Source organism: Somniosus microcephalus, chromosome 17, assembly GCF_052327205.1.
Source record: "Somniosus microcephalus isolate GS21.2 chromosome 17, FLI_Smic_1.0, whole genome shotgun sequence".
NCBI lineage: Eukaryota > Metazoa > Chordata > Chondrichthyes > Squaliformes > Somniosidae > Somniosus > Somniosus microcephalus.
In genome coordinates this window covers 58,556,950-58,579,602 of record NC_141003.1, presented here as the reverse complement: position 1 = coordinate 58,579,602, position 22,653 = coordinate 58,556,950, and the positions used below count along the sequence as shown (strand labels likewise).

General features: G+C 49.3%; 1 protein-coding gene across 1 annotated transcript in view; it reads right to left on the bottom strand.

Annotated features, from left to right (window-relative positions):
• LOC147105752 (kininogen-2-like) overlaps positions 1–22,653 on the bottom strand; it is a 76,218-nt gene that overhangs the window by 9,743 nt on the left and 43,822 nt on the right. The window contains exons 4-9 of the mRNA XM_086010448.1: positions 14,974–15,134; positions 10,217–10,327; positions 7,243–7,348; positions 2,168–2,325; positions 694–804; positions 432–545 (exon numbers count right to left, since the gene is read on the bottom strand). Of these exons, the coding sequence (XP_085866574.1) occupies positions 432–545; positions 694–804; positions 2,168–2,325; positions 7,243–7,348; positions 10,217–10,327; positions 14,974–15,134 (761 nt within the window). The remainder of the gene's footprint in view (positions 1–431; positions 546–693; positions 805–2,167; positions 2,326–7,242; positions 7,349–10,216; positions 10,328–14,973; positions 15,135–22,653) is intronic.

Here is a 22,653-nt window from a genome sequence, read left to right as displayed (position 1 = left end):
TATCACAGCCGAGTCTGATATTGTCATTACGCACTGTTTTGTGGCATCACAGCTAAGCCTGTTCCTGTCCTTATCGGAAAAGTGGAGTTGAGGTTGAAGATCAGCCATGATCTTATTGAATGGCGGAGCAGGCTCGAGGGGCTGTATGGCCTACTCCTGTTCCTAATTCTTATGTTCTTATGTTCTGGACAGTGATCAGGAGAGAAGACCCTGGCCAATTTCCCTCTCAAACCAAGAATTGCAAAGTCCAACTGTAGAGTCCCAACTGTCACCCTGTTGCGATCAGCTAACTTAGACAGACTGAGGATCAAACTTAGGATTCTCCAGGGCCGCATGGTTCTGACCATTTTAACCAGCTGAGCCATTGGATGAAACTCCCTTAAGGTAAATACGTAAGAATGATGTATTTCATTTAATAAATCAGTGCTTACCGTGACATCAAGTGCATGAACTGTCCAATCTTGCGTCACATTGCACCATAATCTGTGGTATAATAGTTTTCCAAAGATGTCATAGTTCTGCTTGGTTAAACAGATAGCGGAACCCTACACAGAATAAATATGTTGGATCAAATTTGGTGCTGTAATGAAGTCTTAAAGTGAACTGTTACCGGATGTAGCCAAATTCTCTTTAAAATAGCGATCCATGTTATCTGATACAAAATGCAGTAAACTCATAGGGTAAGCTACTTACCGCTGTTGCAGGGATCTTTGGTCCACACATATCTGGTGCTGTGTCATTATTGTTAGGACAGGTGGTTTCAATAAGTCCAAAATTCAAAGTAATCTCCTCCCCTGCAGAGGTCTATGAACACAGGAGTGAAAAATGTTTCAAAAATCGCTGTAGTTTAATACCTATTCACGTGATTGTTTTCCCATTATCGCATGAACATTTTAAAAGATAAATACTTTAAATTTAGTTTGCCTCTTATTTGAGTTGTGGACTGTTCGTTGCTGCATTATATTGTCAGGTAAGCTTGCAACTAGTTAGGCAAGGTTATAGATTTTATTATATTGTTGTTAGAAAACAACCATCTACACAGTTCTGAATTCCACTGTATAAATAAAATTGGATAAAATGTAGTTCAAATTTGCAGAGATGCCTCCGGCCCTCTAGTTCAGTAAGTAAATACAACGCATGGTTTAGTACTGAGCCACACAAACTAGGAAGGTCCAGACTCATTCCTTACTCTCCACTGAGTTAACAGAACTCAGCTGGGTAGTGGCCATGGGAAAGGGAAAGGGCAAATTGGCCACAGTTCTTTTTTCCTGATCGAAGAGCTCCTGAGGTTGAGAAGGAAAAGAAGCACCTTTAAAACTCACATTCAACACATGCAGAATGTTTTCCCTTTGTCTGTATATTTCTATTTAATAGTGCAAGACAGGAGAACCTCCCTGACACCAAATTTGGTGTTATTTGCAATTTTAGACATCTTTGTTTCTGTTTCCAACTCAATTTTTTTTTTTACTTGCATTTATATAGGGCCTTTCATAACCTCAGGGTGTCCCAAAGTGCTTCACAGTCAATTAAGTACTTTTTTGAAGTGTAGTCACTGTTGTAATGTAGGAAACGTGGCAGCAAATTTACGCACAGCAATGAAGTAAACGCCCAGATCATCTGTTTTAGCTGTTGGTTGAGGAATAAATGTTGGCCAGGACAACAGAAGAACTCCCTGCCTTTAATTTTCTCAGCCTATCAGTGATTGCCTTATCGTAATTGTCTATTTCTTTAGTATTTTCTTCATCCACCCTGGAAATCCAACTTACAAACTGGGAAACCGCCCATAGTCTTCTGATATAGCAGAAAAGCTTAGTTAGGCCGTACCCTAGCAAAATATTTACTGTGTCAGCAAGCCTTACATTAGCCAATGGTTGTCGACTGTCGAGTTGAATAAATCCACCTATTAATAAATAATACAGTTCCTTTCAAGGTTAAAATGTTTACACTTTTTTATAGTTACAGCTACACCATGTAGGCCACACTGTAAAATGTAAAACAGTAAGTGTCTTTACATTAGTGGGCCTTATTATTAAAAGAACAATCTAATGATCTTGTTGGGAGTTGAACCGCTTATTTGTAGTTTATTTACTCAGTCGGATTTGGGTTCAATGATTTGTAAGTAAGTCAATGATAAAGTGAAGGTCAAACGCACAGCCACGTGTTTTACCTCCTGTTCTGCGGAAAGAACTCGAGCCAAAGCAAATTTGAAAAGCTGCCCACTCTTATCATTGAATTTAGAAATGGCATGCTCTACAGTTCTGTGTAATCTGGGGTCATTAATCATCAAGGGCTGGAGGCAACCAATGCACGGCAACACAGCAACATCTGGAAAAAAAACACCTGTTAGAGGATTATCGATAATGTTTAAAAAGAATGGAATCATTCTTTACTCCTTAAAGAAAAATATTTCTCTGCAAGGAAGTAATTTTAATGTAAAAAAAGTTGTTCAATTTGCTCTCCTGTGAGGAGGAACCATAGATTTAAATCACACACTATGCCGATCTTCTATCCAGAATAAAACTACTCGATCAACATACACAGCAGGTCTGACAGTTTTCATTTTTGATTGTAAAATTGTGGATCTACATTTTTCCCATTCCTTGATACTGCTCCTGGAGCATCAAAAGTGTTTTAAGAATTCAGCTTTGCTGGTGCCCCCACGCTCATACAAGAAAGAGCCACACTCTGACAGACTTACTGTATCCATTGCCTGAGTACTATTATTCTAAACAGAGATCAAGATGGTAAATGAACTGATGAGTGCATTAGATGTTTACTCAGAAGTATGAGAATAAAATACTGACTGTTTTAATAAACTATCTATAGGAATGCTTTTCACCTTGAATGCTTTATTCATTCGGTTGAGTTTGTGTTTACACACTATTGTTATATTACAAGATCTCCCATGACATTGCTCGTGGTAGGTTAGGGATATGGGGGGCGAAATTCAGCTCCTTTGCGTCTGCTGTCAACGTCTCTTGGGGGGCGTTAACGGGGCGCAAAGGGCTTATCGCCTGGAGGGGGGAGGGGGCGAGAATAGTAACTCCCGAGAAATTCGGCGGGCGCTGCTGGGACGCTAGCCAATAGCGGCACAGCCCACCAGTAGCGCCCCGGCCGCTGCGCCGCCGGCGATGATGTCATCGGCGAGTGACGCAACCCCTTAGCACCCCGTTGTGGCCCTTTACCTCCCCACAGCAGAAATTCGGCTGTGCCCCGCGAGGCTGCCATGGGCGATTTCAGTGCCAGCCTCACGGGTTGCGAACTGGGCCGACCTCCACTCGCGGGATGGTATTTAAAGGGGAGGTGCGGCTTCGACCCATGCCGCCATTTTCTTCTTCTGGCCAACCTCCAGGTCAGGCTTTCGTGACCGCTCTTAGCGTGGTCCAAGGCTGCCATCGCACAGCTCGGCACCGCGTCCTAGTGCCGGGCTGCAGCCACGGGCACCATGCCACCCTGGTAGCCTAGTGTGGGCCATCAGAGGCCTTGCAGAGTTTGCAGCATCCCACCCCTTTAACGGAAGGGATGGGGCAGTGAAACGCGTCAGCGCTACACAGAGCGACCGCGTAACGCTCCGGCATTCGAGCGCTTTGCGCCCCCGACACCACCCCGAGATAGCGCTCCATTTCCTCTCCGGGGCGGTAAGCCGAATTTAGCGGCCGAGGCGGTACTTCCACGTCGGGTGCTAAATGTTCGGCGCTAATTCGGTTATCGCCCCCAAATGGGGTGGTACCGAATTTCGCACCCATGCTGTTTAATAATAACAAGGCGTATATATCAAAAAATATACATGTATTAAATAACAAGAGGTGTGTTTACATTGTGATGGCCATTTCCTAATAGATGTAAAGAGACTGCTTTGAAGAAACTGTTGCTCGAAGCACAGCTTTGTTTAATCTACGCTGACCCTTTAAGTGTGACCTGTGACTGGACCGGACTAGATAATAATCTAATCTTCTACCTGCTTAACAACTGTCTGTGGGTAAGTGCTCTAAATCGGCACAGCCTGGGTTCAAATGGAGGTTAACTACTGTTGCTAAAGGAAGTTTGTAAGAAAAATTCTAACGCAGCAATACTGCCTTTCTTCCTGAGACTAAGTAAAAGGGAATGCTTCATTCAATCTCGATTGGTAACTTGTCAATCCCTGGCTACTTCCCTTGGGGTGATGCGAGGTTATTAATATAAGCAGAAGTCAGCAGGAAATAAGTGACACTTTTTTAATACTTTTTAAGATCGTTCAGTTCTGATTTGTGTCCAGCTTTGGTCTCCTCACGTGTGGGTGATATTAAGGCTCTGGAAAAGGTGCAAAGGAGGGTCACTAGAATAATACGATAGCAAAATACTGCAGATGTTGGTAATCCGAAATAACAACAGAAAATGCTGGAAAAACTCAGCAGGTCAGGCAACATCCGTGGAGAGAAATTTGAGTTGACGTTTCGGGTCGAACCCTTCTTCAAAACTGGAAAGAAAAGAAATTAGATCGAAGGCAGGGCTGCGATCGGACAAAAGAAGTGAAAGAAACAAAAGAAACAGTTTCCAGTTTCCTGGCCCCAACCGCTTCCTTTTCACCATGGACGTACAATCACTCTATACCTCCATCCCCCACCCGGATGGCCTGAGGGCGCTCCGCTTCTTCCTTGAACAGAGGCCTGACCAGTCCCCATCCACCACCACCCTCCTCCGCCTGGCTGAACTTGTTCTCACATTGAACAACTTCTCCTTTAACTTCACCTTTGATTTGGAGGAAATGAGTGTTGCCATGGGTACCCGCATGGGTCCTAGCTATGCCTGCCTTTTCGTGGGCTATGTGGAACAATCTTTGTTCCAGTCCTACTCGGGTCCCCTCCCTCACCTCTTTTTCCAATACATTGATGACTGTATCGGTGCCGTTTCCTGCTCTCGCCCCGAACTTGACAATTTCATTCACTTTTGCCTCCAATTTCCACCCTTCCCTCACCTTCACATGGTCCATCTCTGACTCTTCCCTTCCCTTCCTCGACTTCTCCGTCTCCATCTCTGGGGACAGGTTATCGACCAATATTCACTACAAGCCCACTGACTCCCACAGCTACCTGGACTACACTTCCTCCCACCCCGCTTCCTGTAAGGACTCTATTCCATTCTCCCAGTTTCTCCATCTCCGCTGTATCTGCTCCGACGATGCCACCTTCCACACCAGTGCTTCAGACATGTCTTCCTTTTTCCGCAACCGAGGATTCCCCTCTACCGTGGTTGACACTGCCCTCGACCGTGTCAGTTCTATCTCCCGCACTTCTGCCCTCACCCCTGCCCCTCCCTCCCGGAACCACGATAGGGTTCCCCTTGTCCTCACCTTTCACCCCACCAGCCTCCACATTCAACGGATCATCCTCCGGCATTTCCGCTACCTCCAAAGTGATCCCACCACCACAACGTACCTTCCCCTCCCCTCCCCTTTCAGCATTCCGTAGGGACTGCTCCCTCTGAGACACCCTAGTCCACTCCTCTATCACCCCAAACAGCCCTTCCCCTTCGCCCGGCACCTTCCCGTGCAAGCGGAAGAGATGTAACACCTGCCCCTATACCTCCCCCCTTCCCACTGTCCAGGGCCCCAAACACCCCTTCCAGGTGAAACAGCGATTTACTTGTACTTCTCGCAATCTAGTATACTGTATTCGCTGCTCACGATGCGGTCTCCTCTACATTGGGGAGACCAAACGCAGATTGGGTGACCGCTTTGCGGAACACCTCTGTTCAGTTCGTAAGGGTGACCCCGAGCTTCCGGTCGCCTGTCATTTTAATTCACCGCTCCATTCCCACGCGGACCTCACCGTCCTTGGCCTCTTGTATTGTTCCACGGAAGCTCAACGTAAACTCGAGGAACAGCACCTCATCTTCCGATTAGGCACTCTGCAGCCTTCCGGACTCAATATCTCAATATCGAGTTCAACAATTTCAAATCATAACCTCGGCCCCTATTACACATTTTTTCTTGTAATTTTTCCACTCCTTTCCCCCCCCCCCCCCCCCCCCACTTTCCTTTTGTTTCTCTCTCACACCTGGTAGCTATCTCTTGCCCTGCCAGTACACTTTACACCTAATCTCAACCTATTACCATCTCGTCTAGCTCTTTTGTTTCTTTCACTTCTTTTGTCCGATCGTAGCCCTGCCTTCGATCTAATTTCTTTTCTTTCCAGTTTTGAAGAAGGGTTCGACCCGAAACGTCAACTCAAATTTCTCTCCATGGATGTTGCCTGACCTGCTGAGTTTTTCCAGCATTTTCTGTTGTTTCACAAGAATAATAACTAGTTTAAAACCCCTTAGTTACCCAAATAGGCTCAAAGAGCTGGGTCTGTATACTTTAGAAAAGCGTAGACTCCAGGGCGATTTGATTGAGGTTTATAAAATAAAGATGGGACTAAATTGTGTTGCTGTGAACCAATTATTTCAACTGAATAGGTTAGGAAGGACCAGGGGTCAGGCTTACAGTTATGTATGGGCAGAACTAGTTGGATGTTAGGCAGTTCTTCTTTTCCCAGAGAATAAGGAACCTGCCGGCTCGTGCACTGATTCGCTGTTTTCCTTTAAGAAAGAGCTGCACCTGCCTTGCTAGGGCAGAGATCACCTTGTAGAAGAGGTAGGTATAATATAAATCAGGGTCTGTGTGATCTCCAGGACTAGTTTCAATTGCCTAAATGGATCAGAGAGGAATTTTCCAGATTTTTTCCCCCTAATTGGCCTGGGTTTTTACACGGTTTTGCGCCTCTCCCAGGAGGTTACATGGCTCCAGGCGTGTGGGGAGTGTCTGTATTGTGACGCACTAGACACAGCATTATGGGTCAGGCTAGATGGGCCAGTGGGTCTTTTCCATCTGTCATTTTCGTATGTTAGTATGATTTGCTGCTGTTTTATTAATATGGTGTTCGCCAATCAGATGCAAGTATGATACGCATTTTGCATATTTGATGCTTACAACTGTGACACTTTGAGGCATGATGGATGTGCCAGATGCACTATTTTTATTGTATGTACAGATCATTATATATTACTGCGTGATTTCAGCACTAAACATTGCCATTTTTGTCAGAAATCTCCTTGCACAGCTGAGCCTGGGAATGGGTGATTGTGGGGCTGTGAGGGAGGAGGGGGAGACGATGGCTGAATTTTCCAGTTTTCTATTCAAAAATCAAGTTATTTATCTATTTTCAAAGTTTGTGCAAAAGAAAAAATATCTGTCTAAAATATTTTGTTACATTTGTGTGTTACCTTCGTCCACAATCAGCTGGATCAGCTGACATTTCGGAAATCCTCTCATCTGACCTTCAGTTGCACCAGCTGGAAACAGAACTTCTGCGTAGCAGTCTCCCATCACCTTGGGTTGTACAGAGCACAGGGTTACATAGAAATTACAACACGGAAACAAGCCGTTTTGCTCAACGAGACTGTTATTTATCCTGTACACAAGCAGTGGTCCTTTCTGGAAACTGTAGCCTACTCATTTTGTCAAAAAGTAACGATAGCATCGTTCACCTTTAGGCAAAATTCTGTAAAGCTCTATAGAAAATCTACCATCTCCATTCTGTGACAAGGATGCTTCTGAAGAACCATCTGGCATAATGGTTAGTCAGTCCTTCACGTATATCCGTGCCATTGAGAGTCTGATCGTCTGCGAAAGTGAGGTACATTCACCTCTTCTGCAGATTATGGGTGTACGGGCATCAGCGGGAGGGCACAGAGCACACCTCGTGCAGCCTGAACTGCCTGGCATCTCTTCAAATTTGCTCCTCAGATAGGGGGGAAATCCAACTGGGAAACTAACTAGTTCCAGGAATGGTGCTGGGGGCAAATAAAAATTGAAGTAATTGACACACAGGCTCATGAGAACCTATGTGCCAGCAGAAAAACATTTAAGAAAAATGAGGCGGAAGCACCGTAAGCCTAAAGATATTTAGTGAATCTTCTTACTGGTCCTTTACACTTAATTCTATTTACAACTCAGCAGGTAGCACCCTGGACACCTGTTTATATGGGTGTGTTTGGGAGCAGCGTGGCCTGGCGTAAAGGCTGGCAAAAGAGACGGGAAGCATTATTTAAGTGTTATAATGAGTATATCAGATGAGAGCCTCCTGCACCTGCCTCCGCACCCTGTGTTAAAACGACGGAGACCAAACGTTACAGGACTCTGTCCCTTTTTCTGTGCTGTAACCACCCAAGACTGGTGCACACGGGGCATTCAACGCATGCAAATCAGCCCCATAGTGCCTTAACCCATAGCGTACTGGAGACAAATTTGCTCGTCTGGGCACTACTGAGCTGTTAGCACAACAGGCAAGTTTTACCTCGTTGCAATAATGGCACGACAATATCAATTTTGAAAAGTTATTCTTGTTTAGCTGAAGAAAACCTTTGGAGGTAGCTTTCAGCCAGTCAGAGGTTCTTTTTGGTTTTAATGTGGAGCTCACCTCCAAAGAGGATGGTGGGGCATCGGAGGCAGAGGAAACAAATAAATCCGATTGTTTAAAGTTAGTTTAAGGGAAAATGTATAGAATAGAGAGAACAAGGTATATTAGTTAGGAATAAACTGAGAGTACGGTCAAGATAAAAATAGAACAGAGAGAATGGGTAAGAAGAGTGGATGAAGGGGAAAGTAAGGACGAAAGTATATCAATGTTTTTAAGAAGTCTATCAACATGCCTGAAAATCCACAACCTTTCTGGTGCACTTCCATCAGAAATTTGGCAGGAATCTGTGGAAGGGCCAGAAATTAGGCCAGGAGCCAATTGTGCTGGGTTTCTGGGATGGCCTGTTCGGGGCAGAGCCTCCACCTGCCCCCTTGACATGAGGGGGCAGGACCGAGGAAGGGTATGGTCTCCCTACATTGGGAGTTCCTGCCGCATCTCTGACGGTCAGTGGAGGTATGCCTGCTCATGCCAGGTGTAACCGTGCTAAAAAACGCACGTGAGGGTCTAGGTGGTGATCATGGTCTGGAGCCATTAATATTCAGAGGTAAGAAGTTTTATTTTTGGTTCTTTTACAAATCTCCTTTATGGGGGTGGGACTGCCACTGGGCCACGGCAGCTTCAGCCAGACCTTCCAGCCTCTATGCTGGCCAGGTATCCTCGATATGCCCCTGAAAACAATGCCCGGTAATTAAAGAACCTCCCTTTTGACTCCAGAAAGTTTGCCGAGATCAATGTTGGAAGTTCCCGGCAAGCATGATACTACTTGGGCCTGGATGCATCCCCACGCGGTGCCAATGTTTCTATTTACAGGAAACTCTTTGGTATCCGGCACCGACGGGACCGGCGTGTTGCCGGTTGATCAAAAATTCCGGATGACTGAGAGGGTTATCTACTGAGGCTACTTTTAACAAAGAAAAATAAAAAAATCAAGAAATGTGCAATATACAGTAATTGGGTACTCGCCTACAGAATGTTGTGTTAAATGGATGGTGGGAGATGCTTGATTAAGTACAGTACTGCCAGTTGAGGGTAATGCAATGCAATGACTACCAGCAGCGTGGGAGACACACAGTACCCCTGTAAAATGGCAACTACCGGCAGCACGGGAGAGTCAGACTCCTGTTATTGAGGTTTTCCGACGTCTGACAGTGCCAAGAAGCCGAGTAGTGGCAGTTTGGAGAACTACCCCCCACTGACTAACTCGGCCACTGCGGGAGACTCGGACTCAGCAACATTGCCGGTTATTGAGGTGTTGTTTTCGGAGTGAGAACTTTGCCGGTTAATAGAGAATTCTGGATATTTAGGTGCCGTTTAAACGAGAGTTTCCTGTATTTAAGATGTTGGTTGTATGGGTTTAATATTCTAGTAACAAAGCTACTCCTGACATTTGAACAGCTTCATTACTGAAATATGGGCTTTCTTTCAGTGTGAGTTGAAAAGTTAAAAATGATAATTGTCTGGGAAAGCCTGGGCTCACTGGTTCTCCAGTGATTAATTGCATGAGTGCTCTATGCTTGTAATGTATTGTCAAAGGCCGTCCCTTTCCTCGCCTTCACGGTGAATCAAATTATGGAGTGGCATATTCTTAATTCTCTGATGCTTGCAGTAACATATGAAGAATTATTCAGCATTCACATGTTTGCTGGTGACATCCACATTGCTGGCTACACCGGCCTAGTTTATTTTGACTTACATAGTAAGTTATTCACAGCTGTTTCAAATATAATTTCCCATTCATCTTCAGCAGCATTGTGTGTGGTAATTACACGTGAACTTACTGCTTCATCCATAGCTTTAAGTGGACAATCTGACCAAAGCTCGTTTCTGTCCTCTCGACACTCTGTCTCCTGAATTTGAAATTGCACCCAGTATCTCTCTCCCATTACCACCTGAGGAAGCAATTCAAAGAGACATCAACTGCTTTTATCTCCTCTGCAGTCAAATATAAACAAGTGGATTTGAGCACCACCCATGAGGTGTCTCTCACTACCAGCAGGGATTGCAAAAACGCAGGTATGCTGTTAGTGATTTTCCATTCATTGAAATCAATGCATGCAAGACCTCACCAATGGAGGAGGGTGGGATCACAAAAATTTAGCCTTCAGTGCCAGCAGATTATTTCACCGTGAGTCACCTCCAGACTCAACTATTCTAATGCTCTGTTGGACAGCATACATAAACCAGCTCACCAAAACTCTGCTGCCCGAACCCTTACCTGCATTAGGCCCTGCTTGTCCATCACCCTATGCTCGCTGACCTACATTGGCTCCCGGTCCCCCAACGCCTCCAATTTAAAATTCTCATCCTCATTTTCATATCCGCTTGTGGCCTCGCCTCTTCCTATCTCTCTCTAACCGTCTCCAGCTCCAAAACCCTCCGAGAACTCTGGCCTCCTGTGCGTCCCCCACTCCCTTTGTCGCACTATTGGCAGCTGTGCTTTCAGTCTGCTAGGCCCTAGCCTTTAAAATTCACTCCTTAGACCTCTGCCTCGTCACCTCTCTCTCCTCTTTTAAGAGCCTCCTTAAAACCTACATCTTTGACCAAGCTTTTAATCACCCCTCCAATATCCTCTTCTTTAGCTCAATGTCAATGTTTGTCTGATTACGTTTCTGTGAAGCACTTGGGACGTTTTGCTATGGTAAAGGCTCTTTATAAATGCAATTCTTCATGTTGAGTGACATCACACACAAAGCATTTTTCAGCACGAGTCACTGCGTAATAGTCAAATCTTGAGCTGATTTTCCCCTCCATTGCACTGACGTCAATTGCAGCTCTCCTACTGGCACCTCAACTGAGATCAGCTATCTCAAATGAACTGTTAATCGAACCTGAACCATCTGGTCTGTAAGGCTTATTTACACACTGCCACTCCCAACTGAAGCATCGGGGATAGGTTAATTCTCTGTCTTTCTCTCTTTGTCTCCCTCCCTCAAACCTCCTTGGGAAAGTCTCAAATCCATTCTGCGACTGTATTACACACATCCACTACTTTCCAGTCTGAAAAGGTCTGGATTTACATATTTAAATCTACTGTCTGCAAATTGAGGATTAAACACTTAAAAACCTGTTATCTCTTCAACTTTTTCCAGTTCTGACGAAGGGTCATCGACCTGAAACGTTGGGGCCGATTTTCCTGGAGCCGTCAGGTGGGGTTTCAGGCGTGTGGTGGTGGTGGGGGGAAAAAAAATAAAAAATAAAAAAATAAAATCGCAAAAATAGGGGGTCGTGACCCCCTCCCCGTCTGACTTTCACCCGGCGGGACTGGTCTTTAGGTAGCCTAATCACCAATAATTGGCATTTATAATGCCATTTTAAGGGGCCCTTGCTATTTTCCGCCTTTCCCCACGTTAAACACACCTGGTGGGAACACCGCTGATGAAACCTGGCGTGAACAATATCGGCTTGCTTACTATCAGCTGCAGGTCAATCAGGAAAGAAGAGATTTAATCAGACAACATTTGTAGGTTGCAGGACCTTGTTGTTTCAGGCTTGGGGCAACTTGTTCCAGGCTTAGGCACAGCTGTGGAAGGTTGGAGCCTCACACACTTCTCCAATGTGAGCTCCTGGGAAGCACCTCTCGGCACCCTCACTCAGCGTTTCCTCAACGGAGGCATCTACCAGAAGTATGGGAGGCCTTTTTTCCCTTCCCTTCTTGCCATTAGAGGATCTCCAGCAGCAGAGGCGTCAGCAGCAGAACCAGGAACAGCAGCATCATCAGCAGGAGCGCCAGGCTGCTGCTCACTCACCTGAAGCTGCACAGGCCAGAAGGGGCCAGTGCTTGGATGTGGCTTGAGAGCACCTTACTGCGCATCAGGGGGCCATGGGGACCCGTATCTGCACTGGCAGTCCTACTCAGAAGGGCTTCCATGAAGGTCTGGTTTCTCTGTTCAATGGATGCCCATCGCTCCTCAAGAGATGTCATTCTATTATGAACACTCACCATGTTTTCCATACCCTGGCGACTTATCTCCTCCATGGAGGGTGCCAACCTTTCCATGGTGATGCGTTCATGCGCCAATGACTACTCAAAGGCTCAGCTCATCTTCGCTATGGACTCCTCCATTCGCTCCACACTCGCAGCGACCCTGGAGACAAAACCTGCCAGAGACTCCTGCATCTGTGCATGGAGATCCATCACCTCTTCTCTTGCGGATGGACCTAGAGGCAGAGGGTCGACATGCAGCTGAACTGAGCTGGCAGAGTCCTGCGCCCTCTGACGAGGACTCTCCACTGCTGTCCCTGTCTCCACAATCTGCTGATGCTCACTTGTGAGCTGTGAAACACCAGGTGACAACACTACTCTATGTCCCGAAGGTCCCCCCGAGGTGTGAGTGTCTGTGCTGGTGCTGGGTGCGCTTACTTCTGCTGACGCTGCGCCCTCAGAGGTTGGAGCTTCCTCTGAGGAGTCTGGCTGCACAGCCTCTTCCTCCTCCACAGTGGGGACAGGGGCTCTGGATGGTACTGTGGGGGAGTAAAGGAAGGAGTTAGAGATGTAAGGTTCTTCTGGTGACTCCCAGCGAGTTGACATCTGCTGACACCTGCAAGCACTCAGCCTTGGTCTCAGTGGGAGGCCTCTTCCTCCCTGACCTAGGGAAGAGGACCTCCCTGTGGGCCCTAACCCCATCCAATAATGCCTGCAGTGAAGCCTCGTCGAATTTGGAGGCAGCTCGGGGTCTGGCACTGGCCACAGCTGCTGCAGGCTCATCTGCCATCCTGTATGGTTCGTTTGGAAGCCTTCAGAGGATGCAGTGCTTGCTGTGGACCTTGAAAGCACCACGAATGATGACCTCATACTGTGGGGCTTTCTGACTGGAAATAGTCAATTAGCAAGGGTTCCCACATGCTGGAAATGAATTGGCCAATTGAGGGAAAATTGCATCGATGTGGCAGACCCATTTAGATTCGTGCGGGGAACCTGACAATTCCCCGCACCTGCGGAAAAATCGACCCCGTTAACTCTGTTTCTCTCTCTACAGATGCTGCCTGACCTGCTGAGTATTTCCAGCATTTTCTGTTTTTATTTTAAACACTTGTTTCAGCCATAATTGCTGACTTGACTCCAATTAACATAAAATAACCACAACAAAAAAAACTCAGTTAATATCACCCAGGTTACTTACCTGTCCTGGTGACACGGGGAGCTAATGGTTCCTGATTTTAACCTGCTCAAATGAGTAGGTGACTCTAGGACACCGGCTCAAAGTCAACTAAGCCCTTTTTTTACATATGCATGTAGAGTCCTGATGATGTCACCGAGACCCAACTGCAATTTTAACTCGGCAGCCTGAACGGGAATTCAAAGTGAGTTTCCCGGTAAATCAAAGTAACTTTCCCGGCACACCAACCTAGTGAAGAAGAGGATCAGGCCCAAAAAGGGTTGATCTTTTTACTTCCCCTGTGGGGCCAGGAGGAGCAGGGGTGCTTCTCCGGGCCACACAAGGAAAGCTTAGGCCTCCCCTTCTGTAGACCCACCACTTCCCCAATCACGAGACCCCCGAGGGATGGCCCCCCCCAGCAACCGATCCCATCACTTACCTGATCTCAGTGGGCGGCAACCAGGCCACGCAATTTTCCGTTGCTTCCCACCGACTTCCTGGGCGGAACCAGTGGGAAGTCGGCCAGCGAGATTTAAATAGGCCCCAGGAGTTAAAATACCCTGGGTCTCATTTCTGGAGCAGCTGGTGAGTTTCTAGCTCTCACTGCTATCCATCCACTCAAAACTGGCCCGAAGTGAAAATCAGGTTATTTAAAAATGGGCCATTAAGTAAATCAGCAACCTGAAAATTTCTCCAGATATTTTTAGTATTATTCATCATCCAGGCTATGGACAAAAATAATCTCATATTTGACATAATTTCAGATTTCTTCCCAAGAAAATCACTGGAATATCGCTACAATTTATTCAATATTACACCCATATACTGATGCATACAAGTAGACAGGGCCAGTATAGCAGAAAAGTGGAGTCATCTGAAATGCATTGCGTTAACTACTGGCAAAATGATGCACTCTACAAAGCAAACTAATGACAATAGTAAATACATGAAAAGACGTTTTTTTTTTTTAATTTCCTCTCATGCACTGTTCCACACTGAGAGGTCAGCCCAGAATCTGCCAATGCTACTCTCATACTTGTTACCTGGAAGGACATGGAAGTCACCCAGGGTAACTTCAGTTTTTCTTCCCCCTCTGTAAAGAAATGTGAAGTCTCCATTCAGTATTTTATCCTGACCGATAGTCCAAGATGTAGAAAATCATGACCATAAATCTGCATCCTACAATTGCATGACACACTGTTCTATACATCAAGGCAGGTACCACCATTAAATGTCTGCTCTTCATTTATTGTTCTCATAGAATCTTGCAACACAGGAGGCCATTCGGTCCATTGTGGCTGTGCTGGCTCTTTGAAAGAGCTATCCAATTAGTCCCACTCCCCTGCTCTTTCCCAATAGCCCTGCAATTTTTTCCTTTTCAAGTACATATTCTAAAAATATTGACATGTTTGGTTATTTCATGTTAGATCATTCAGTACCTCTTTGATTGCATATATAATCTTGCTAAGCGCAAACGTCCTCTTCTTTTTATTTTCATCATTGAAGATTCTCAGTGCTAATTCCACAGATGCATTCACCAAGGGGTTGTCCAGGCTTGCAGATACTGGGCAACCTTCACAAGTAACAGCAACAGTCTCCACTGGCAAAACAAGTGATGCAATTGATTAAGAACATGAAAGGCAAGTTGCAAGAATAGTTCAAAAGTAAAGGGATCTGCAAACGAAGCCTCATTGAATGATAGAATTGTTTACATCACATTTATATTGATACCTGGGCTCAATTTGAGAACCAGTGCAGGATTTGAAACATTTACATGGCCACCAACATCAAGTCAAATTAAGCATATTGAACTATGCAACAACTTAAAGTAATCTCATTGGCATTCCCAGTTTCAATCTACCATGAACTGCTGCAGACCCTGCCCTGTATTCATTTCACTATGAAATGTTGTGAAATCTTTCACTCATGATTCACTTCATGAACTGGAGTCAAGTCTTCAATGAATTCATCCTCTATGAACAACTGGTCTGGGCACCACAAATGCTACTTACCATCATATAAATAAAAGTTACCTCCTTGGGACTTAACTTGCAGCCACATACAAAAAGAGACCAATCAACTTTCAGCTGTACTGGTCCGGGGAAATCTCCATGAGAAATGCCAAAATATCAATATTAGGGATCCAACTCTAATGTAGCACCTGTCATAGGGCTAACTTTTTAAAATTTCACCCACAGGGCAAGGAAAATCACCCATTTTAACTGGGATGTGTTTGTGTCACTGAAGGGGACTGATGTTTGTGCCTGAGCCATGTTTTTGAGGAGCTATGATACTGACATCAGACATTGTGGCTGGAGTCAGTCAGCCAGATCATGAAAAATGACCATGTGCTAAAATTCTGGTCATTGGGAACTCAACAGTGGAAAAAAAAACCTGGGCAGTGCTAAATCAATGACAGTTTCAGCAGAAGCTACAAACTCACCAAAGGAAGTAAGGGAGAGTAAAATATCTTTAATAATTATGTAAATAACATATATAACTTCAATAACTTGGCCTTAGAGAGGGTGCAGAAAAGATTTACAAGAATGGTTCCCATGGATGAGGAACTTCAGTTACATTGATAGACTGGAGAAGCTGGGGTTGTTCTCCTTGGAGCAGAGAAGGTTGAGAGGAGATTTGTGAGGTGTTCAAAATCATGAGGGGTCTAGACAGAGTAGATCGAGAGAAACTGTTCCCATTGGGAGGAGGGTCGAGAACCAGAGGACACTGATTTAAGGTGACTGGCAGAAGAACCAAAGGCGACATGAGGAAACACTTTTTTACGCAGCGAGTGGTTAGGATCTGGAATTCACTGCCTGAAAGGGTGGTGGAGGCAGACTCAATTGTGGCTTTCAAAAGGGAGTTGGATAAGTACCTGAATGAAAAAAATGTGCAGGGCTATGGGGAAAGGGCGAGGGAATGGGACTAGCTGAAGTGCTCTTGCAGAGAGTCGGCATAGGCTCAATGGGCCGAATGGCCTCCTCCTGCGCTGTAACGATTCTATGATTCTAACTGAGGGGAAAGGAGGAAGGTTTCTTGGATGGGAGAAGGGAAGAATAGCAAGTAAATAAAACACTTGTACCTTAAACAAGCCTGTCAGCTCAGGTGTTTTAAACCCTGCTACCATAATGGCAGTAGATGGTACTACCTGTGACTGGTCAACACTGAGTGCCGGGCGGTGATTAAGTAACCTGGCCGACTCCAGAAAGTGCCAATGGCTTTGGGCAGATGAGCACCTGGAGGAGGACAGTGGGACCCTTGATGGAGGAAATGCCATTAAAAGGGAGATGAGCTAATCCTTGAATTGGCCAACGGCATCCACAACCTGCAAACCATGACGCAGCTGCAATACATGATAAGTAAATGAAAGAACTACCATGGAGAGTCGGAAACACATCAAGTCCTTGCCTAAAGTGGAGGACAATCACAGGAGCTGCGAAAGTAGATCAACCAACACTGATGATAATGATAAGCAAATACTGAAAATTCATCACTTGGGAAGGGTACAGCAAAAAATAAATAATTTATAGTGTAAAGAACTGCGAAGACGAGGTTTCAGGGAGGGAAGAATAAACAAAGTTGCTTGCATCTTAGGAATGTTTTGTAAAGAGGCAGGTAAGCAATATTACTAATATCTGTTGTGTATGTACCTTTAAGAGAAGAACTGATTCTATACTGCAGTACCGGCAGTGACCACCCCTGTATATAAAACCATAGCAGGCTTCTGTACTTCAGTCTTAAGTTACCCTCTGTTCAGCTGCAAGCACGAGCAGAGGGAGCAGCCAGACTTTGGAGAGTGGATTAAAGTGGTGGTCCCCTGACCAGGAAGAGGAGGAGAACGTTGGACCACCAACTCCACCATCATTACATCAACTGAGGTGACTGGAGAGAGAGGACAGAGGAGGAGAAGGAGAAAGGAGGCCTACATCAACATCAACCAGGGGAGAGGCCTTTCTATCACTGCCTCCCCAAATTGGCCTCCACTTCAGGAGAGGGAGAGAGGGGAGAGAAACCAACTGCTTGAAAGGAGGGAAGAAAACTTCATCCGGAACATCTACAGGTGGGTGTTATTTGGGGCACTCTCCCAAGACTTTGTATTTTAGGTGGGGGGAGAAAAGAAGAAGCAAGGCCGGATCATCAAGGGGTGTAGTGTGTGTGTGTGTGTGCTCTTGTTAAAAGCTAGGCCACACACACCACTAATTAGCATCCCTTCTATTGCCTGCCCTGGGAGAGCTTGGAGCTGCCCAAGGTGAAGTCCTTAATTTAATTTAATTACATTGTTAAGACCTGTTGCAGGACTAAGCCTGGGCTTCTCCAGCTTTTCCAGGTGAAGACGTCTTCTCCCCCTGCCAGAAGACCACCATCACCAAAGACTTTTTCCATCGGAGAGTGCAACCCTGCCAACACCCACCCACCATCCTGAGTGGCAACACTGCCCTTTGCGGCCTCCCTCCTTCCCACCCCCCCACCTCTCTCTCTCTCTTTGTCTCTCTCTGCCTGTCTTTCTAAGGCACCTTAGTTTCATCTATTTTATTAATTGCCAATTGAGCAGAGGGGCGAGGGCTCCTCTCCCAATTTAAATCAATAAGGAGAGAGGTGTGTCCTCATTTTAATCAGCTCCCTCTGCTCAATAGAGGACAAAAAAAATATATATACACCGAGGCCATTAACACCTTCAGGCCTGTGACTTGGGGTGAGTGTAGCCCTTAAAAAAAGCACCCCAGAATGGCGACTGCATCTTCGCCGGTGGCGGGGCCAGCCGGGACCTATGCGAGAGTGGTAGCCACAACCACAGCTGCTCCCGCTGTTCCTGCTGCCCCGTCACCTTTTCGATTAATAACAAAAAAGCTTGGGGTGAAGAGCTACACTCACCCCACTATGACCATCGAGGCCTGCGTCAAGGCCATGGCTGGGGTTGTCGGCCCCTCAGCCATCGTCGCGGCCTCGAAAATGTATGGGAAGGCTGTGTTCTTCCTGGGGTCGGAGCGGGCGGTGTCCCTGGCTGTCGCCAAGGGGCTCACCGTGGGCGGGACCTTCCTGCCGGTGGATCCTCTCGAGGCCACCGCGCAGAGGATCATTATTTCCAACGTCCCGCCCTATGTTCCTGGTGAGCTCCTCCTTCCCCATTTGCGACAACTTGGGGAGGTGAGGTCGGGGATCACGCCCATCCCGCTCGGCTTCCGGGAGGCCAGCCTTCGCCACGTCTTCTCCTTCCGGCGCCAGCTGTTTATCCAGCTGGCGCGGGAGGAGGACACTGAAGGGGCGTTCGTCGTCCTCCACGAGGGGACCGCCTACCGCGCCTTTTGGACGTCGGACGGTGTGAGGTGCCATGCCTGCAGGGAGGTGGGGCACATCAGGAGGAACTGCCCTGCCTCCAAGGCCGCCGGATCATCTCGTGCGGCCGAGGCTGGCGCCGCCGCCGCCGCCCTTCCCCCCGGATCTGCCCACGCGTCAAGTACGTCTGATGCGCGGTTGACGTCGGGGGCCGATGCCACCAAGGCCTCCGGCGGGGGGGAGGGAGCGTGTCCGGCCGGAAAGAAGGCGCGGGGAAAAAAGAAGCACCTTAGGGCAGGTCCCCCCGTGGATGGTGAGCCCTTGCCCCTTGAGCCCCTTACACCCGCGCTCCTCGCGGAGTTGATCAGGGCAGATGTGAGCGGGAGGGGCCCCGTGCCCGAGCCTGTGGCCGCAACCGCCGCAGCGGTAATGCCAATACCTGCGGCCGGGCTCGGGCCCGAGGAACCCGACAAACCTGCTCCGCCGGAGGGAGTCGAGGAGGAGGCCTTTGCAGACATGGAGGTCTCCCTCGCTCCCTCCGTGCTAAAAAGAAGGCGCGACCCCCTGGATGAGGAGGAGGACCGGGAGGAGGAAGGTCCCTCCGAGCAGGGGGAGTCGTCGCCCGCCGCGGGTACTCCGCCCCCCCAGCGCTGTCATCATCACCAGCGATCGGCAGGGGTCGCCTGTCCCTCGGGAGGCTGAGGCAGATGTGTCTGTCCAGCACGTGCCTCCCGGGGATGGGGATGAGACCCTGCCCGTGGGGGGGGTTGCGGAACAACCCGCGGCAGTAATTGAAGTTGACCTTTTATCGGTGTCGTTACCCCTCGCCGGGTCGGGCAGCCTGGGGGTTGGGTCGGGCGAGCTCGAGGATAATGAGCTCGCCCAATGCGACCCGGACGTCTCCCAGGGGATGCTCGTCCTGGTAGAGCTTTTAATTCAAAACCCCCCGTCCGCTGGGTCGGAGGTTGGTGGCGGGGAGGAGGATGGCCCCCTGGCTGCGTCTCTGGTGCCGGACGTACTGGAGGAGCTGGAAATTGTTCTCTCCCCGGTTTCTCCGGTCGTTCCGGCGTCTGAGGCGGAGGGGAGCTCTGAACCGCCGCCGTCTTCTGGCCCGGCACCCCTAGAGGAGCCCAGGGAGAAATCCTCTGCCGCCGATCCTGGGGGTGGGATCCGGGTGGAGGCGGGGCTGGCTGGCGCGGCCGAGTCGTTCGCTTCGCACTGCGCGGCGGACGGGTTGGCCGCTGGTGACGACCCCCTGGAGGAGGATGGGGACTCGGTGATGGGCACGGAGGACGATTCGGACTCCAGCGCCGACGTGGCGATGGATGACCTCGTGCCCCTTGCCGAGTCTCCCCTCATTTCCGTAAGGGAACTCCGGGATTTTATGGCCACGTGCCTGGGTCAGCGCAATAAGGTCCGGCTGGCCCTCGACAGGTGGTCGGAGCTGGCGCTGCTCATCGATTCCGTCCGCGCCGCCGTTAAGATCTTGGGCGCGGACGAGGGTGTGAACCCGCTCGAGCTGCGTCGGCTCACAACGTTTCTCACTGGGCTGCTGAGGAAGTGGCGGCGGACCAGCGGCTGCGCTTCCTCGCCCCGTTAGGTGTAGGTAGAGGTTGCACTATGCTTCTGACATGAAGATAACCATAGCCAGCCTCAACATCAACGGCAGCAGGGAGGCGCGCCGCAGATTCAATAACTTCTCGGTCCTTCGGGACGGGAAGTATGCGGTGTGCTTCCTGCAAGAAACCCACACCGTTCCGGGAGACGAAGCCACGTGGCTCCTGGAGTGGCAAGGAGGGGTCAGCATGAGTCACCTCTCCAACAATTCCAGCGGGGTGGCTATCTTGCTGGCCCCGCATTTTCAGTCGGAGATCTTGGGGGTCAAGGAGCACGTGCCGGGCCGCTTGCTCCATGTCACTGTTCGCCTGGGGGGCGTGCCGCTCCATCTAGTGAACGTGTACGCCCCTCAGACCAGTGCGCAGCAAGTGCGCTTCTTCGAAGAAGTGTCCGCTCTCTTGGGCTCCATCGACGTGGGCGAGTGCGTCATCCTCGGGGGGGATTTTAACTGCACCCTCGAGGCGAGGGACCGTTCGGGTCCCCCGCGAAGCCCGGCGGCGATGGAGAAGTTGAGGGACCTGGTTGGGTCCTTCGACTTGGTGGACGTCTGGCGAAATCTCCACCCCGACTCCAGCGCCTTCACTAGCGTGAGGTCTGGGGGAGGAAGGTCCAGAATCGACCGCCTCTACATTTCCCGGGCGTTCGTCTCCTGCGTTCCGGCAGCTTCCATGCGGCCGGTGCCGTGCACGGACCACCACCTGGTGTGGGCGGAGCTCGCTCCGCTGCGCGCGCGGGGGGGGTCCGTGTACTGGCATTTTAACAACCTGCTGCTGGAGGACGCACGGTTCCGGGATTCGTTTCGTCGATTCTGGGCCGACTGGAGAAGGAAGCAGGGGGGCTTCCCCTCCTTGAGGCTATGGTGGGATGTGGGCAAGGCTCACATCCGTCTCTTCTGTCAGGAGTACGCGAAGGGGTCGACCAAGAGGCGGGAGGCCCGGGTCGGGCGGTTGGAGAAGGAGGTGCTCGACCTGGAGTCCCGTCTCGGTCAGGTCGTCGAGGACCCGGCCCTGCGGAAGGTGTACGAAGAGAAGAAGGGCGCGCTGAAGGACCTGCAGCTCGTCGGGTCCCGAGGCGCGTACGTGAGGTCGCGGATCCAGCTCCTGCGGGACCTGGACCGCGGCTCCCCCTTCTTCTACTCGCTGGAAAAAAGACGGGGGGTCCGTAAGCAGCTCTTGGGGCTGCTGGCCGACGACGGATCTCTGGTCTCGGATCCGGAGGGAATCAGCGCGGAGACCCGCGCCTATTACGGGGCTCTGTTCTCTCCGGATCCGTCCAGCGAGGATGCGCGCAGAGTTTTGTGGGAGGACCTGCCGAAGGTTGGCCCGGAGGGCGCCGAAAAATTGGACGCTCCGCTAAGTCTGGCGGAGCTGACCGGCGCCCTCCGCCAGCTCTCTAGGGGAAAGTCCCCGGGGCTGGACGGGCTGACCGTGGAGTTCCACAGGGCGTTCTGGGACGTCTTGGGGGGCGACTACGCGCGGGTCCTGGGGGAAAGTTTGGCGACCGGGGAGATGCCCCTCTCTTGGCGCAGGGCGGTCATTGTCCTGCTGCCTAAGAAGGGCGATCTCCGCCTCCTTAAGAACTGGCGCCCGGTCTCCCTCCTCAGCACGGACTATAAAATCTTTGCCAGGGCCATGTCTGCTCGCCTTGGCACCGTGCTGGCCCACATGATCCACCCCGACCAGTCCTACACGGTCCCGGGCCGGACCATCCACGATAACATCCATCTGGTCCGGGACCTGGTCCACCACTCCCAGAGGGCTGGTCTGTCGGTCGCCTTCCTTTCCCTGGATCAGGAGAAGGCGTTCGACAGGGTGGATCACGAGTATCTCTTCGGGACTCTGCGCGCATTCGGGTTCGGGACGCATTTCGTCGCCCGGATCCGACTTCTGTACGCCGCCGCGGAGTGTCTGATTAAAGTTAACGGGTCCTTGACGGCGCCCCTTCGCTTCGGGAGGGGGGTGCGTCAGGGATGCCCCATGTCCGGCCAGTTATATGCCATTTGCGTGGAGCCTTTCCTGCGCCTCTTGCGGAAGAGGTTGACGGGACTGGCTCTGCAAGGGCCGGGCGTGGAGGTGGTCCTCTCGGCTTACGCCGATGACGTGCTCCTCACGGTCACGGATCCCGCTGACTTGCGGAGGATGCGGGAATGCCAGCAGATTTACTCGGACGCATCCTCCGCCAAGATCAACTGGGAGAAATGTTCCGGACTCCTGGTGGGTCAGTGGCGG